This window comes from Melopsittacus undulatus, chromosome 6 (genome assembly GCF_012275295.1).
Source record: "Melopsittacus undulatus isolate bMelUnd1 chromosome 6, bMelUnd1.mat.Z, whole genome shotgun sequence".
In the NCBI taxonomy this organism is placed as follows: Eukaryota; Metazoa; Chordata; class Aves; order Psittaciformes; family Psittaculidae; genus Melopsittacus; species Melopsittacus undulatus.
In genome coordinates, this window is record NC_047532.1 from 11,584,570 (window position 1) to 11,604,004 (window position 19,435).

General features: G+C 39.7%; 1 protein-coding gene across 1 annotated transcript in view; it reads right to left on the reverse strand.

Moving 5' to 3' along the window:
* The window catches only part of PATJ (PATJ crumbs cell polarity complex component), a 153,289-nt gene that overhangs the window by 26,413 nt on the left and 107,441 nt on the right, over positions 1 to 19,435 (reverse strand). The window contains exons 30-34 of the mRNA XM_034063832.1: positions 16,313 to 16,385; positions 13,290 to 13,382; positions 8,337 to 8,408; positions 7,980 to 8,097; positions 7,260 to 7,393 (exon numbers count right to left, since the gene is read on the reverse strand). Coding sequence (XP_033919723.1) covers positions 7,260 to 7,393; positions 7,980 to 8,097; positions 8,337 to 8,408; positions 13,290 to 13,382; positions 16,313 to 16,385 — 490 coding nt within the window. The remainder of the gene's footprint in view (positions 1 to 7,259; positions 7,394 to 7,979; positions 8,098 to 8,336; positions 8,409 to 13,289; positions 13,383 to 16,312; positions 16,386 to 19,435) is intronic.

The following is a 19,435-nucleotide window of genomic DNA, read 5'->3' on the forward strand; positions in this document are numbered from 1 at the left end:
TTATTTCCTTTTCAAGTTTTATATGCCCAGAGTAGTAAAATTGTCATTTCACTTTTAGAGGCTGGTTCACAGATAAAGTAGAAATCAAGTAGTTGCACAGTGTGTTTTGCTGAAGAATTAGCCTCATCTAAGAATCTCTCAGCAGTTAAAATAAATCCAGCTGCTGGTTACTTGTAGGCAGAGGAAATGACAACAGTTATGTTATGATCCATGATCTTCCATTCGCAGATCTAAATGGAATCTAAAAGATAATGGATCAGCAACAAAAGCTGAAGGTCAAGTCCAAGTAAATCCCATGACTTCTTAAAGGGGTTTATCTAATGCATCGTGCTGAATATACCTCCTCCTAACCCAAATATTTTGCAATTGCAGCATTCACAAACCATTATCAGGCACCCAAAATCCTAAGCCAAACACTACTGTAATAAAACAGGCTATATAATGTAAAAATGTATTACTGTGTTAATGTAAAAATGCTTTACATTGCACGATAGCAAAAAACTTCTCCACTCAAGGTCAAAACAAAAGGTCTGTTTCCCATTTAAGAACAAGCCCTTGCAAGAGATGGCGTTCACTTGCCAACTTTCATAAAAAAGATTAATCCACAATATCAATATGAATATAATTTTTCATACTAAAATTCAGATTTATTTTAAGGAAGTGGATAATATTTGTATTACATTTTATAGGCCCCTATAGTTACATCTGGTCCTTATTTATTCAAATTTTATTCAGCTTGCATAATATTTTTGCTTACAGTTATATTCACGAAGATCAGAAAAGCTAAAACCTGAAAATTCAATGGCACTATTCATTAACATTCCTTTGCTCTACAGTCATCGACATTTGCAAGCTCTCCTTTGATTCTGAAATAATAAAACTAAGGTAATAAGATGTTTAGTGTAAAAATATATGACTTAAGTCAGAATGATAGAAAGAGCTAAGTTTCTGTGATTCACATGCCAAAGCAAACTAAGGTTTTTCAAAAAGTATCCATGCTCATTTTAGGGGGAATAATAAAACACAAGAACTACATATTAAAATGTTAACTCTCTCACTCTCATTATTTTATCATATAATAAGCATGTGAAAATTTGCAGTGTATAAGTGCACAACACAGGTTCTAAAGGATGCTTGAGATCCTGAATGCGTATGACACAGGAAGCCAAAAACCAGTGGTTTCATCAGCTGCAAGCAAGATCCTCCTGAAGTCCATTCTGACATGTCCTACTGCTTTTGTATGATGTTAGCTCGAATTTTATGGTTGATTTACACTCCTGGAAGCCACCAACTTCTTCAAGCAAGGCACTGCTACATTAAGCTAGCCTTACAGGCAGCTAAACCCGTGCCAAGGATCCATCAACTACATGATTTGCAAAACTTACTGCCCTAATTCCCATTTGTGATAACTCATGTACAAAGCAGTTTGGTTTTTTCATGCTGTTATAAGCTAACGTCCTTCTGGAATTATGATGAATCCACCAACTTCAGTTTAACAATTTCCAATCAAGAGTCAAAGCAATTCCTCACAATTTCAAGCTAATTGCATTTGCCACTCTGTCATTAAATCACCTTCTGTTTTATAAATGTGGGTGATGGTTAAGAAGTGATTGCATTTTTTCCTCTCCTAACCGCAAACTTTTCCCCTACAATACCCAAGCCATGATTAAAAACTTAGGCCTTCTATTGCCATTTTTCATTCTATTGTTCAATTCATTGTGTGACAGACTTAACAGCAACAATATCTATAGCCAATATATTGCTTAAAGACTCCCAAGGCCAATATCTTGCTTTCATTTGTAGTTACAAGGTAAGCATATTCCACTAAAACAGTTTCAGACTTAGCTGCATTTGATGGCTGCCTACAAAGTCGCTTGGACCTTGGCTGTCTATAAGAGATGAAGTTATTTTTGCCTGAATCTAAATAGAACTGAGGTGGGAGGGAGGGAAGAAAACTCAACCAAGGGAGAACCTGTTTGTTTAAGGAACACAGAAATCACAGCAGTCCTCATGTTTAGGTAGGTCTTTACTTCTGCCTCCAGCACTGCATGAAACAGAGATATCAGACTTGGCTTTGGTATTAGCAACAGCCTGCTCTTGGCAGCATAGAGACCCTAGCAGGGTAATTAGCCCTCACAGCTCCAGGGGCAAACACTGGGTCTTGAACAGCTGCAATTTAAAGTCACAGTTTTCTTGATTATTCCCTTGCCCTTCCTTAACAGATGGGGTTTATGCAAGGTATGAATCACCTGGACTGACAAAATGAATCTAAATATTCCTCTGTCAAACTGCATCCCCGCTATCGCCAAGCTCCCCTGCTCCACTGTGAGCCAGAAAGCCTTCTGGGCTAACTGAGGTGATTAGAAAAGCTTTTTCCTCTCCAACTCCAGTGTTACCAGCTCTCACACCAACTAGTATTAGCTGAACACAGGCATATTCCATTACTTTTTGGAGCATTGCTAAAGTGTTCCAGTTCCCTGGCTTGGTGGATCACTTTATTGTACAGATGGAGTACCTTAAAGTTTGTAAGTTGCCTTAAAAATGCTTTTTATTAAAGTCAGCTGAAAGCAAAAGTAAAACCATTAAATGTTTACCAAATTCAGTGTAGACACATGATGAAGCATGCTTCCTTTTTTCCTTTCTATGTAAGGTTCAGGTAATGACCACCTCCTACCTACTACTCCACTTCCAAATTGCCCCTAGGTTACTGCTCCTGCAATCATCTGTTCCTTTATAAGTGCTTCCTCAGCACTTCACTGGGATTTCAAAACCCAGCTGAGCCTCTGCACTCCCCTCCCCTCTCAGGGTTATCTGCTTCTGCCTGAGGGCAATGTCCCAGCACCAGCCCTCACCAGCCTTGAAACTGCTGAACGGCCTCCAGCATGCCTGAGCCCCAGCAGCAAAGAGTCAATAGCTACAAGTCATCAACTCAACCATTACTAAATTATTCAGCTGGAAGCAAAACAGTGCTCCCACCTACTAAGAAAAAGTTTGCATCTTAGAGCACTGCTTTCCCCATGTACTGCCAAGAATAAAACCCCTAGAAACTGACAATCCTCTTTCATAGAAACTGCTCCTTGCAAGTTGCAAACTGGACATGACATTGCACCATTGCACTCTGGGGTGATGGTGGGGTTTGGATGATTTAACCCCACAGGCCATCTGGAGCAGTACCAGGACACCTTTTGATAAGCACTTCTTTGGTGCCCTGTTCTCTGACAGCTAAAGAAAATCTCATAGGAACTTTCTGACCTTAAAGCTCATCCAGCTCCAACCCCTGCCACAGGCAGGGACACCTTCCACTGGAGCAGCTTGCTCCAAGCCCCTGTGTCCAACCTGGCCTTGAGCACTGCCAGGGATGGGGCAGCCACAGCTTCTCTGGGCACCCTGTGCCAGTGTCTCACCATCCCTATAGTGAGCTGGACTCAGGACTGCAGAGGGGTCTCCCCAGAGCACAGAAAAGGGGGAAAATCCCCTCCCTTGAGGTGAAACTCCCTTGAGTTTCAGTACCTGAAGCTAAATTATTTGCCTTGAAACGAGTTGTGGAGAATGCAACGAATTAAAACCAGAATAACTGAGGAATTCCAGACCCATAATTTATGGTGAACAAGCAGACTACCCAGTGCTGCCAGTCCTGTATCCCACAGGGCTAGTTATTAACCCTGGACCCACAGGGTCCCTGCCTGCACAGCCTTGGGCCAGCTGGCCATGCCAACACTGGTTTGCTGCTGTGAGCAGCCACCTCTGAAAATTGAACTCCACATCTGACTCAGAGTCACAGCTCATCCAGGCTCGGAGCTGGCAGCACAAGCACCAGAATCCCAGGGTCTGCAGCAGCTCTCAGGGCTGCACCACAGGCATTGCCCAAACAGATCTGCTGCACTCATGAGCCCTGGGCTGGAGCAGTTCAGGCACCCTGGGAGCACTGGCAGCTGCTGAGTGACAATGACACCCCTGTCAGGTTTATGACTGCTATTAGCAGTGGTGGAGCTGACAAGCATTTATGCACAATTCAGCAACGAGAGTGCAGGATGGTGTCCTGGGGAGCAGGGTTCGAGCCTCAAACCTCATTTTGGGATGTTTCTGAAAACACTTCTTATTTTTTCCCCTATTTTTCATTTTAATTCCCACTCTGAGGTTACTTTTACAAGTTTGATTGGACTACAACCAAAGAAAAAAAATCTTCTCACAAATTGAAAGCCCTGTACTTCAGCCAGCTCCACTCTGCAGTTTAATTGCTTTAAAGCAGAGGCCATGTGTTTGTGTTCTCTCAGGGGGACTTGGGAAGGTGAAATGAAAGACAGAGAAGAAAAAAGCAAAACTCAAAATCAAGCCTTAGAAAATGAAACAGGGCTCCTTAAGGGCTATAGCAGTCTATAAAGATCAACAACAAGAAGGTAACTCCCAAAGACAATCCTTACTTCTCCATGCCTTTTCCAGCTGATGCTCTCCTGCTCCCCTAAGCACACAGCCACAAGTCCTTGCTTATAATACATGTGACTTGAAAGGTTCTGCAAGTTTAATGGGAAGGTTGTCTTCTCAGCAAAAAACATTTCACAAGGGTTAAGACATCACTTTCCAACCTCCTGAACAAATTAACCTCCCTGCTCGCAGGCTGTATTTTTTCAAGTATCTACTTGGTGATTTCTGATGAGATTCCCAAGGTTACGACTTAAAAGTTGCACTCTGTATTTCATCTTGAAGCAGTGCATCCCTTCAGTGAGCTGCCAGATTTATTATTCCACAAGCTGGGACTATATATCATGTGATTAAAACAGATCCAAAATATTCTGAAGTCAGCTTTCCCATCACGTGTGAGCTGCTTGTTGTGCATCAGTTAAGCATTTTCACATCAACTGCATTTTAATACCACATCGATGGCCTTTATACTCCTGCCACAGCCTCCCTGTGTCCCCCATACTGATACGCTATTTCTGAGATCCTGGGAATAGGCATTCATACCCTTCATTGTTTCGTAGGCACTTGCACACCTGCACAGGAAAGAAACGAACATACCCCAGTAGAAAAAGGAGGAGGAAATGACTATTCATGTCTTGTTCTCTCAGAGGAAAAAAAGGTAAAAGAAGTCTACACAGCTGAGTGCCACAGGCAGGGACACCTTCCACTAGAGCAGGTTGCTCCAAGCCCTATCCAATCCAGGTTGGGTTGAACACTGCCTTGAACACTGGCAGGGATGGGGCAGCCACAGCCTCTCTGTGCATCTCAGCACTCTCACATGGAAGAACTTCTGCCTAAGAGCTCATCGCATTATATTTCCTCTCTAATCAGTGCAACTCAGAAAGACAGAAGCTTTCCTACAGTCCTGCACAGTATTTTCTGTTACTCTTCCTCATTATGTTATGGGAACTTCATTTCAACTCTATAACAAAAGGTTTTCTAATTTCATGGCAAAAAAGAGCATCAAAATAATTTGGGGGAGTAGCACACAGTAGACAGAGCTATGAATGATCCCACCAGCTAAAGACAGAACCCAGAGTACCTGCTTTGAGGAGAAGCATTTCCATACTGTTTTGGCTAAGCAAGTTGTGGAGAATCCCAGAGAGGGTCTCTACACGTGGAAAATGATCAGATTTGATTGTGGTCTCACAAAGCAACTTGTTTCTTATGAAACAATATTGCTTGGCTTTGAATGAGCAGATTCAGAAATAGGAAAAGAAACAGGGACTCATTTTAGTAAGTCCTGTAAAGTGAGGATCAGAAACATCAGCAGTCCAACCTCCCTCCAGGAATTTCAGTTCCTTCAATCAAGTACATAGGTCTTTCAGATTAATTCCTATGAGGACACTTTGGTGAACAAACTAATGAAAGTATAATACTTAACCAAAACCACTTACTCCATCTAAAGAATAAAATCCTTCGTATTTTTCTCATCTGCAATGTTAAACCAGATATTTATAATTTTCATTTATTTATATTAAAATCTCATGAAAGACATCTACCAGATTGCATGACAAGCTGCCATGAATTATTTCCAAATTCTAGTTAAATGAAAAAGCAGAGAAATGATGAATAATGTTGAACTTCTTATTTGAATCTATTCGACACTGAGGAGCTTGACTGAAAAGGGACTGGGTACAAAACAGCACATGGCTGGACAGACTGAAAACCTTTTAGACTGATTTAAGCCTTCAGCATAACTCAGATCTATCACTATGTGAAACATAACAATTCAGCCAAACTCTACGTAATCAGAGACTTGGATAAATGGGACTAAAAGCTGAACCTTTTCCATTTTAGCCCTATTAGTGTAGAAGGTACAGCCTACATTTTGCAAAACAAAACTTTCTTTTTCCTTTCAACTTCCTTGGGTTTTTCTCCTTCTTTTTTCTTGTTCTGGAAAAGGATTACTACACTGCAATGGTTTGCATCTACTGACACTCACAGTACTTCATTGTTTAATGATGCACCACTATGATGTTTTTGGGAACAACTATATGTAACAGAGCAGCTCTGTTGCCTTAAGTGTCTCCGTGGCAGGGGATTCAGGAGAACCCAGTAAGGACACCGCTGCAGCAGACTTGTTTACTGAGAGAACTGAATTTGACATTTCAAAGAAACGACCTGACATTCTGTTATACTGGAACATAGCACCTCTTAAATGGAAAGTGGAGTGTAAGCAGCAACAGCGGAGGCAGGGAAGGGTTTAGCACAACTACCTTGCTGAGTTTACACTTGAACTGATACATTTTAATTTAGCTGGAGATAATATTTTTGAAAACCAGCATAGCCAAGTTCAAGATTAAGCAAAAAAGACACAAAAAACAATAAAAGATTACCTTTGGTTTACCTGTGTACAACAAGGGCTTTTGCTGGCAGGCAGATAAATCACAGTTTGTTTAAACAGCTACTAAGCGCTTATGCTCTCAAGACAGAGGGGTTAACCTTGCTGAAGCAGCTCTACCTCTGTGACATTAATTTCTAGTCCAACCATTCTGGCAACTTACCTGCTGGACGCTCTTAATTCAGAATGGTTAAAAAAAGAATACGTATTTTTAAGTTGACCATAGCAGAAAGCACTACTGAAACAGAAACCTTTCCATTTTAATAGAACAGAAAACAACTGATCTGATAGAAGGCAAAATTATCAATTTGCTATTGGAGATTGTAGTTGCTGGTTTCTTCTCCCTTTACCAAACAATTCATTAAAGCAATTACAGATTAATGGCATCATTAGTTTCTGTGTGTTTTTCTGTCTCCTATTAACAGAGGCAGCAAATATTAGTTTAACAGAAACTCACCAGTGGAGTGTCTTTCCCCCCAACAATGCTGAGTCCTAGGCCTGATCGGCCCTTAGATATCTCTATAGTCATCTCCTGCCCTGGGACTATAGAGCACGTTGCTGGATCTGCAGGCAATGGAGGTGGGAAGATGCCTGAGAACATGAAGAGGCAAACAAATAGGTCACACTATTCAATGAGAAAATGAAAACCATCCAAGGAATCATATGAGAGCAACTAATTAAGCTCTTGTATCTCTCTCTTCACTTTTACCAATTTAAATCGAAGTAGAAGGCTACTCTGAGTAATTTCTGAAGTCTCTGTATCAAAGTGACCTATATCAGTGTAACCTATATAAACATAACATATATAATTATATAGGTTGTTCATATAATATAAATTCAGATCACAATGGCAAGCTGCATTCCATTCAGGACAGGTAAGACTATATTCTAGCACCATGGAATGGACAGGATGTCCCAGACTACCTTTCCTTCTAATTTAAATCAAAGAGGAACAATGCCTTTGTACATAAAAGTCAACAAAACCAAGCAAAGACACCTTCAAGCTCTCGAAAATCGTAAAATGAGAGAAAAATGCAAACAATTTATAAAATCACTTAAAATAAGTCAATGGATATTCAAAGAAAAAGCCTCAGTGAAAATTATCTGGGGAAAAATCCATCCTTTGTAAGGGGACTAGATATACACTATATTGGTGGAAAAAATAGCTGGTTCATACTACGGCTGTTGACTTCTGCCTCTGGAGAAAGATAAGTAGGTGCTGGCTCCAGGGGTATCTCCTGTAAGTTCACAGGTACTTGTGTGGAAGATTTGGATTGTTTGATCTGGTTGAGGACCTAAAAGCAAAGCAGAGGGAGAAAACATAAGCTATCAATCACAGAAAGGCATGTTAAGGGGACATTATCTTTAGCTGTTGATTATTGTACCTTACCAAATCCAGTAATCAATGGAAGGGAAACAAGCAATAAATATAGGTGAACTCCCCACTTATCCTCTTCCCCCCCCCCCCCCCCCAAAATCACCCGTTCTTCAGCCAGATCAAGCCTCCCTTTTTGGTTAATACAAACACACATACATTTTCCGGAAGCTGCTCCTCCATTTCCTGTTGATCTATCATCACTGGTTTGTCAGCTTTACATTTCACATCCTAAAAAGTCAAAAAGGAAAGTGAGATGTATTGCAATGTCTCATTAGCTTGAATAAAATCCCCTCCAAAACTCAAAATGATGATTCTAGGTATACATAGTGATTTCCTTCACATAAGTACATCTGTAGCACAACACAAAGCCAAAGCCCAGAATCATAGAATCCCAAAATGGTTTGGGTTGGAAGGGACCTTAAAGCTCATCCAGCTCCAACCCCTGCCACAGGCAGGGACCCCTTCCACTGGAGCAGCTTGCTCCAAGCCCCTGTGTCCAACCTGGCCTTGAACACTGCCAGGGATGGGGCAGCCACAGCTTCTCTGGGCACCCTGTGCCAGCGCCTCAGCACCCTCACAGGGAAGAGCTTCTGCCTAAGAGCTCAGCTCAGTCTCCCCTGTTCTATCAGGTTAAAGCCATTCCCCTTGGCCTGTCCCTACAGGCCCTTGTCCAAAGTCCCTCTCCAGGTTTCTTGTAGGTCCCTTGAAGTTATTGATGGGCCACAATAAGGGAGCCTTCTCTTCTCCAGGCTGCACTTGGAAAAGGAAAATCTAGTGAGAATACAGGGAATACAGGGAATATTGGGAGTTATTAAAACCACACCCAACAGTTTTGAAGTCACAGAATGTAAGGAAGGGATTTTTGGGGAGGAGATTATCACATGTGGTCTATATTGTTTCTGAGCAATATGAAGCTCTAGAGAAGAAAGAAGTGTGTCCTCGGAGGAGGTTTGGACAGCAATTCCCATACTGTGTGGAAACATGCAGGAATCAGTGCGCCAAGCCTCTAGCACACACTTTGGTGCCTACAGCAGGGAGGGGTTCAAAGTCATCTCTTCTCTCCTTCCCTCTTCCTTTCTTGGTAGTCCTCAGGAGCAATGAGCATGCTGCCAGCGGTTAAATAAAGTAATTGCTCGAAATACATCTTTCAGCCTCATTATAAATATCTCAAGCAATTGCACTTTAATATCGGCTCAACTTGTATCCTAATTTCCTTCCATATCCTTGCAATACACTACAAAACACTGTTAACTCCTACTTCTACAACTACTTCAGAGGACAGTTACAGTGTCCTCCCCTCACTTAAGTTTGCTCTTAGTAAAACTTAAGCTGCTTTCATCACAGTGTCAGATATCCTACCCCATGCTTTTATCACAGGGTCAGATATCCTACCCCATGTTAAAAAACCTGATAAAAAAAACTAGTTTTCAGAAAAGCTGAGCACCAGCTTCAAGACAACGGGGCCATTCTGCTGCATCTCAAAAGAATTTCTAAGCAAGGCGATAATCCATACGTTAAAAAAGGAAATAAAATTTTAGTTAACCAAGCTTGAAAACACTGCCCTTGTTTCCTGGAGCTTTTTAATGTTAAACCATGCCAAGCCCCACAGGCTTTGTTTTTTCCCCCTTCCATTTTTCACTTTCTGTGTTTTCCCCCAGCTTGCTGTAACTATACCACTATTATCCAAATGGATAACAAGAAGAAAAAGATAAAGTGGTGATCTCATCATATCATCAGAGGTGTCAGGGGAGAAATAGCAAGATTGCTTTGTCATTTTATGAGATACTGTTTTAGTAAGCAATGAAAAATTATTTCATACTTCCCTTTTTCTTTCCGGGATATGACTAAGATCTGAAACTTCATCTTGCACATCAAGTAAGCACCGAGCACCACCTTTAAATCTCTCTAATCTCCATTTAATTCAGATGATGCTAGAGGTACCTAACCAAAATAAAAGGATTTCCAGCCCCTCAAGCACTGAACTGTACACTCAGCATTTGTCATAAGCCTGCAACCTGACTGGCTTAATCTAATTCAATTCCCTCAACTGCATCCAAAAGCATTTTCACAAAGCCACTCCTCACCAGTGTTTCAAGGACAGGTTTTTTGTTTGCAGTAAAGACAGATTACTGTTCCAAGTTCAAATCTTTCAAGGAAAATGAATCCATTCTCACATACCAAATATCAGTTTAAATTATCCCACCTACAGGACACTGAATTATGAACATGCTCTGCCAGGACACTAATGCTGCAAAGTGATTCAGAGCACACATGATGACTGCTCAAGCCATTTTCACCTTTGTAAAGTTAAAAGTTTTGAGAATATCTCAAAGCTCCATATATCAATTATTTTCCAATGATACATTATGGAAAGCAAGACAGCTACAGTCCTCAGAAAACCATGACCTTCTACCAGGCCACCTCAGACTTCCACATGCAGACTCTGCCTAACACTTCCACTGGCTCCAGCCCAGAGTTAAAGTTGTTTTCTTTCCCCTTTCTTATCATCCAAGTCTACAGTGATGTCCATTATATAACTTTATACTTTTAAAAGTGATGAAGTGACAACAAAAAGTATCTTGGGAGAGACTGACACATTTATCAGCAACAAGTGAAGAGAGAACGATGTGAAACTTTAATTTCTCCTTTTATTACAGCTGTCACTTGGTGAGACATCCTGCCCATGTTTTGAGCTGTGCATACTCGTAGAAGATCTCTCCTGATAAGCACATACTTTATATTTACTCAGTGAACTTGATCTTACTTGTTGACTTTAACATTCCTGATTTCTCCTGACACATGACTGAGAAATTCAGTAACAATGGTGAAGTAGCATGAGGCTCTAGTAGCAACCAGAGGTATGAAAAACAAGGCACTGTTTTCTTTTGCCTCAACTGTCACTAAAAGACTGCAAGGGAAATCTTTCTTCAAAATAATGAGCTGTCTTGTGCTCCACTGCAGTGTTGAAGTCTTAATAACAATGAGTACAAACCTATTTGCTTCTGGTCAGAAGGGACCAATCCCAACCAGCAGCATTTACAAAAATAAGACACTTAGCAATATTTGCCATGTTGGTTTAAAATCCTGATTGAAAGAAAACTCCTACAATTATGAAAATGGCTTTTATCACTCTCTTCCATCCATTTATGCCTCTAAACCAAGGGCTGGCCCAACTAAAAGCACGATAGAATAAGCAGTTGGATCTATAGGCATTCAAATTCCTTCCTAAATCTACCCCTTAGCTCTTAACTTTTCAGCATCTATTTATCTAACGGAAAAATCAGTGAGTCACCTCTAAGCAAACAGCCATCGACTGCAGGCAGGGCTGTGCTGCAGCCAGAGAAGTGACACACTCACTGCCTCATGGTCTCACCAATGACCCAGGACAGGTCATTTCCCCTCTGTGCCACAGCAAGGATAATAATACTGGATATAATGTTGGACAAAGTGGTTTAAATTCCAAAGATAAAATGTAAATTGTAGCAGCCAGCTGCTATTACATGAACAATTTTAGTGGAAAGATGAGATAACTTGGTATGGGTAGTGGGAAAGAAAAACTAAGTATTATAGCGATGTTCTCCTCCCCTAGAGGCTCTCAACAAATCCATGTTTTTGTTTTCTCTTACCCTTCTGCCATTGCTCTGTTCTTGACAACTCTTACTACCAAAACTTCATCTTTTTTTTACCTTTCAGTCTAAAATACTGTCTAAATTACTGTAATTTCTATCCTTTGGCTCTGCAGTTCCCTTCTTTCTTGTTTCAAGTTTGAAAAGAAACTGCCAATATATTCTGGGTTCCCAGTGGCATCTTCCCTCCACGTCTATCTTGGATAGATGCAAGTTTTTTCCCCATTAAATCTGTGCTTCCTCTAATACCTTTCAGAAAGCTGCACAGCACAATATCCTACACCAGGAAACTGCACAATTCATTTTATATAACTTTATCCACCTCAGTCTATGAGCAACTTTTCATATTACCTTGTAACCCCTCAAAAGTTTCTTGCCAGTTAAGCAAGAACAGCAATAAACCCAGGTGAACTGCACCTGTAAATACATACAATAATACTCTGATTCATCTACATTCCATTGCATCAAAGTAGGATTCTGCACAAGGCTACCAAATACAAATAGTCCAACTTTTTGGTAATCCATTCGGAAGACAAACTGGTCCATTTGATGTGAGTAGTTAATTCTGATGCGCAAAAGCACGTAATACTTCCTAACTCCTGGAGTTCACAGACTCATGAAATCCTTACCAGCTATAGAACATTATGTATATCCAATTCATATTTGCAAAACTCAGGACACACTTTGCAAAAGACATGATGGAACATGAAGAGGACATCTAAGATAAAAATAAATCCAGAAATGTCTCAGTCAACACATTCCTTGAAAAAGGAATAGGCTGCTGGACAAAATTACTATCTCAGCAAAATCAATGTACCTCGAGGTTAGCCACTCTTCAGCATGTTTAGTAGAGTTTTAACATAGAGTCCAAAATAGAGAGATTGGAGCTGTACCCTGAAGGACCTTCAGATTTCAATAACGCACAATCCTGACATATTAAACAACAAACACCTCCATCTGTATCAATGAGAAGTTATGTATTTATTACAGTGCACACTGACTACCACATTAAACCAGAGTTATGGGCTTGATGAGAAACTACTGACAGTAACTCCATGGCTATGTTATTCAGGAGGCAAGCCTAGATTATGATAATAGACATTTTTGTCTTAGAATTTATGAAGCTATGAATATAAATAAGAATACAATTTATAGACCATGCTTTCTTCTGAAGTTTGTCACACAAGGATGGCAAGAGTGGAAACCCAATCCCCTCACTGAGAAAGTACTTGAGAGAGGGTCAAAATGTTACAAAATAGCTCTTCTTTCAACATTTTAACAAATTATACTGACTGGTTAGTGCATGAAAACAATCTATGTGTATATAGCTAAGACCTCGACTCTGCTTTTACATGTACTAGATATTATTGGACAATAGCGTGCTGTAATTCTTCAACACAAAGGTGGAGAGAAAACAAATCAAGCCAATGAGCCTCTATTTCTGAGCTCTAATTATCATTAAATACCACCTTAAGTCACTTACAGCTTTGCTGGATTCCTCTTCAGTCAAGCTTTTCATGACAACTTCCAAGCTTGGGTCTTCCTCACTGCTTGCAGGTTCAGTGCCACCATGATCCTGTTGAAAGGATTGATAACAGTTTTTAAACAGAGCTATGATCTCCCATAATTGCTAAAGAAAAATATAGGTCATTTTTACCTTTTCTTTTTTTTTTTCTAAACAAGTAGCAGCATGAAAAAGTAAAAAGATCCACAATTAAAGCATCCTAACGTCAGGAGATAAGTAAGTGATCCAACCTTTGACAGACAGACCTTGGTCTCCACATGGCTAGCCAAAAATACCAAGAGGTAGTCCAACACTAACATTGAGGTGCAGATTTTGGTTAACTTTCAAGGTCAGACTAATCCCTGTCAACTGTGAAAGCTGCTGAGTCTGTATTAAGAGGTCTTCTTCAGACTTCTTTTGGGAGAGAATGTCTCAGGCATGTTAAAGGAAGCCTGAGTTTCTTCGTATAATCCAAACAGGCTGGTAACAGCATGAGTGATTCCTCCATCCTGAAGGAACCAGTAAAGCTGAAGTTATTCTGGTTAGAGCACATGGCCACCGAGCTCAGGAGGCTTCAGCCAGCACTGGAACACAGTCCTCAACTTGAAGTGCAAATGTAGCTCCAGGATTCAGGTACTTCTGAACATTACTGTGAGAATACTGCAAATGACATTCAATGACAATCACTGGAGAACCAGCAAATGAAGATAATGGCCCCAAAGACATGAGTATTTTCACCAAGATGTGCTTCAAGAACTTCCTCCTACATGAAGTTTTTCTATAAAGAATTCCCAACAAAAACGGCCCTTGAAACATAAAATAGCACCATATTAAGTAGGAAAGATTGTCTGATCAGGATTTTCTGTTATTTTCTTTAGAGAATAACTAGCATATATTTAAGAAGCATAGGCTTGCAAGAAAATTATTTCCTTCCCATACTGGCAATTAAGATAGGAAATAGCATCTAGAATTCAGATAGAATTTAAAGGTTAAAGTATCAGCAATTTGGTTACATGTACATTTTAATGTGTTCATTCTCTTTCCCGTTTTTAAACCAACCAGGTCCTGAACCTAAAAAGATCTTTGATCTCTAATTTTGCTTTACTTTATTTAAAACCTATTTTAATACTTAAGCATTTAAGCCAGATTTGGAGCTGTTTTCTCCTGCAAATGGACTATGTGCAACAAATCAAATCAAACTCCAGGCTCTTCAGTCCTAGATGCAAAATGATTCCTGAATTTTCATTAGACATTTTACATTTACGTGCACAATGAGAACTACACAAATGTCTCAACCACCACTTGAGCAGGTGAAGGACCTCTGCAGCTGTACAAAGGCTCTTCAGTATTGCAACAAATATCTCATTCTGTGGCTTTCTGATGAATGAAATGCTTTTAAACAGATATTTTACAGTAATTAGTATTTAATATACATTGTTTCTGGTGGCTTGCCCACAGTATTACACCACAACATAATCTTATCCATGCAATAAAGCCAGACCCTGTTTGAAGGCATATTTACTGCTTATCACTTTCCATATTAAAATACCTTAATGAAGATAAAGAGATAAGATGAAGAAAATTAACACAATTAATCCTGTTACAAGATCAAATATTTATTTGGTATTTCAAAGGTATTTGAAGATATAATTTCAAGATGTAATGTACAATTTTGTTTTGCTTTATCTAAAGACAGGAACAACTGCCAAAGGAAAGCAATGTAAAGTTCTGTGCAACCACAGCACCTCTTGGTTACATTTATTTTGCATAAGAAGAAGATACTAGCTGTAAGTAAAAAACTGCACTTACTTATAAGGCAGCCACAACATAAATAGTAAGAGCTTGCCATTAATGCATAAAACTCATCTCACAAGCACCTACCTCTAAAAGCAAACACTGCACATGAGGCTGAGCTCTTTGATTTCCACATGCTGGTACAATCTAATTACAGTCAGGTATTAAAGAGTCAACAAAAATAAAATGAACTTGGGCTCTGTAAACTGTAGAGTAATTTGTGATCCACCAGCGGCACCTGGGACATGCTGCTTTTATATGGAGGAGAGAAGGAAAAGCCAAAGCACTGTCCAAAAATAACTCAGATCCAAACAAAAACTAAAACTAAGCAGCTCTTGCACTGCACAGCACTGTGCCTGTATGGAAATAGCCATCAGTGGCAATAAAATCGGGAAAGCAACAGCAAATGTGAGAACATGGGGATTCATCCTGCATTACCCATGTGGACCACTGCCTATTGAAATACCAGGAGTTCAATGCACATCAATTTATCAATTCAAAGCGAGACCAACCCCCAATTGAATTATAAAACATATTTTGCTTTATTAGCTCAGATAGAAATAGAATTAAAAAGCAACAGCAAGGCCAACCATGCATTTTATCTAGAAAATTTAGTTACACCACATTGAGATGTCAAAATGATAACAATGCGGTGACACTGCAGGGATTCATGGTGCACAAGAGAGCAATCAGTCCACACTAGGGCTGAGAGCAACTATAATGAAGAAACCCACTGGTAATGTTATCACATTAAGGAAGTTTTTGCACTGGAAGATTGTATGCTACAACACCATGTAGTACAGCTCACTGCTTAAATAGCCCTTGTCTGCTCCTATGGGCAGAAAATGAGCAGGAATCACAGAATCAGAGAATGATTTAGGTTGGAAGGGACCTTAAAGATCTAACCAGCTACAAAAGGAGCAGGATAGGAGATGGCAAGGTTTTCATTCAGAGACTTTTCTCCTGCTGTACAGCAATAACCTGTTTAATACCTGTTGTTAATGCCATGCCAGCCCTTTCAGTAATGATGAGATCAATTAAAAAGAGGCGGAGGAATATATGCCTATTAGGTCAAGTTCCTATGCAATGCATTTTATGATTCAGGGTTTAATTAGACAAGGTGTTTAAATTTATAACAAACTGCTACTTATGATGAATCTATCTAATTTAGCAATCCCTAGTTAAAAAAAACAACCCACAAACCTTACCTCAATAGAACAGGGAGAGCTGGAAGGTACCGGGAAAGGAGTAACAGCCATTTGATTGACTGCATCTTCACTTCTGCAAGGCAAATAAACCCAGTATATTACACACTAAATCACAATGGCCAAACTTTTCTTTTGAGTTTGTTTTGCCCATTAAGAAAATACTCTTACAAACATAAAAATTAACAGCTTTTTACCAAAAGTTAGAGCTTAGAAAAGCATTTCAGTTTTGCTTTTGCTTGCTAGTAAACACATTACACCCTTTCCTGGGACCACGGTAGTTTCATCTGGGACATACTGACATCACATTCCTTGGAAATCTAATTTTGTGTGGATTATCAGAGGATGCAGTTAAGAGTTTTTGGTCCCTACACACCAATAGATGTGCTAGTGCTTTGTTAGCCTCTTCTAATAATGCCTACATTTGTAAACTGCTGGTCTGTAGTCTATCATTCACATTACTGAAATATATCTGTGTTACTACAACAGATTGCTTTATTTTATTCATATCTGCCTTGTCTTAAAGATTCAATGTAAAAGCTTGAAAGAATCTTTATAAAATGCAGGAAGAAGAAAACAGATGAATATTGATTCCCCCTACATGTAAAGCACATTATTTTTCACAGATGTTCATTAGGTATGGCATCTTTTCTTCTATCCTCTTTAGAAAGCATTCCTAAGTTGACATCTGATTACTTTGTAACCTACAAAAGCCTTTTTCTTATTATTAAATAGCATTCTGCCTTGCTAATATTCTTCCTCAACTGCCATTTAAAATTATTTGACTTAGGAATTAGTTCTGCATGCTTTTAGCCTCTGAACCAAGCAAAATACGATTTCATATTGTTTAAGGCACATGAAAAACAAGACGGTGTTGATGCATCTCTTTACTTTGGGGGTGAATAACTCTCACAGAAGCCAGGAACATGATACAAATCCCGTTTTGCTAAAGATGCAGTACTATCACGTAGACTCTGCTTGCCAAAACATGAAAGAGTAGGAACCTGTGCTGCTCCGCAGATACAGATCTTGAGATGAAAGGAGAGGACTTAGGCAGTGAGTCTTGTGGGTTTGATTTCTGGTCCTACCTCCTACCTTCCAGGTTACTGTAACACATAGAGAAACTTTTCCTCTTTAATTTGTGGAATCAAACATTAGACTAGTTCGTAGTTAAAAACATTTTACAGAAGTTCCTGGGAGAACTTCCGCTTTATCCCTGAAGAGTTAAACACACGAAACTAAGATGTTCTGATCACTAAAAGACAACGCTAAATCAATGCCTCTCAGCAGAGCAGCATATGGGAAATTCAGTCACAGGCATTTGAAACAGTAAATCCTGCCAGCAAAGGTTAGTGAATTCATTTACTTATCTTCAACCCAACAGCCACACAATTCAAAGGAATTGGTTGTGTGCTGCTCAGTGCTGTACTCGCTCCCAGCCTCTCTTCTTGGCCCTGCTCAAAGCCTTGCCAGAGCCAGAAACCACGCTTAAGATTGGATCCAGAGTGTGTCCATGATGCAGATGCATAGGGACAAAAATCACATCAGAAAGCCCATGAATTTCATAAGTGTTTCATAATTTCCAAGTGCATTTTACCCTGTAAGGCATATTAGGCAAGGGCATTTTTCCTCCTCTTATCTTCATGAGACATTGATCTAATTATGTTGCTTTTCTAGCCTATAAAAACACATCAGCAAAAGAAAGGTGTCTGAGATCCAGCAATTTTTACTTGACTCCAGAGGTTTTCCTGACACTAGTTGACATGAAGCACAAACAGCATGAAAACTAACACCACTTCTGTAGCTTACAATGTGTGCTGCATACCTTGCAATTAGGAGCAAACTTGAAAATAACAAGTTATGTATAAGCCTTTGTAAGAAATACTCTAAAAATTGCTACATGAAGCTCCATGAGCTGCATGACAAAGTAGGGTGTAATTACTTACACAAACTAGTTTCCACTTCAAATATACACCCAAAATGTTTCCTCCGCCCCCAATCACTGGGCAAACATCTTCACCCAGCTGTAAATGGATGACCATTTTTATTTCAAGCAATAAAAACCCACTTACAGTAATTCCTTGGAAAAAAATGCAGAAATATAAAAAAATAAGGTTACAAAGTGTCACAACTTGTAATCTCCCCCTGCTAGGACTCGTACATATTTGAATACTTTAATGCTGCTTCAAAGGAGAATGCTTCAAAGCAGAATCAAAGTGGGAACATATTTTAAAGTGACAGATCTAATAATAAATTGCTGTTTCTGCTCTCCACTTCCATAAGTGTCCTCAACTAAAACATGAATTTATTTACAATTAAAAGGAGCAATCATTTCCTTTTGATGCAGGGGCAGACAGCTTAGAAGTCTGAACATCATATTCAAATTACAGTGACTGCAAAAGAGCATTCAATGCATTTGCCAATGGTTGCTACATAACCACCTCCGAGAAAGCTGTTCTCAGTTACTAGTGCTCAATATTGCTTGAGGTTAAGATGTCTAAACCCTTCACAGTCAAGACACAGCTTCATACTCTCAGGGTCAAAGCAACATACAATGCAATCTATACAGCAGGGAGGCTCAGACGCTCCCCCTCCATTATCTGCAGAAATGATAAACATCCACCACTCATTCCAGCTCTTATAGTGGTTTGAGTAACACGCTGGGACGGCAGCCCACCTCCTTGCCGAGCTCGTGCACCAGAGAGCTGTTTATATTTCATCAGTTACATATAAACCGAACAGGGAAGGAATTCATCACTCCTCCCACAAATCCTTTTATTGCTTTTAACCTCTCAGGATGAGTTTCTGAGTGGAAACAGGAATTAGATCCGTGTGGAGCTTAGAGTGCCTATTGCTTGCACCAACATCGCTAACTTACAGCTCGATACTGAAGAAAAAAGCAGCTTTCCACACTGCAAATGTCAGACAAAGCAATATAAGAGCAATATGTAAGAGGCAAAGACTCTTTAAACTTTAGTAAAGCTCATACCCTTTCAGATTTATTTGACTAGCTCACCATACTTCACTACATTTTACTTCCTCTCTAGACTAAATAGGACCCCTGGAGTTTCCTGTCCTTTCTTGCTGACCAAAGAGGACTTCTGATGTCCTGTACCTCTGAAGAAG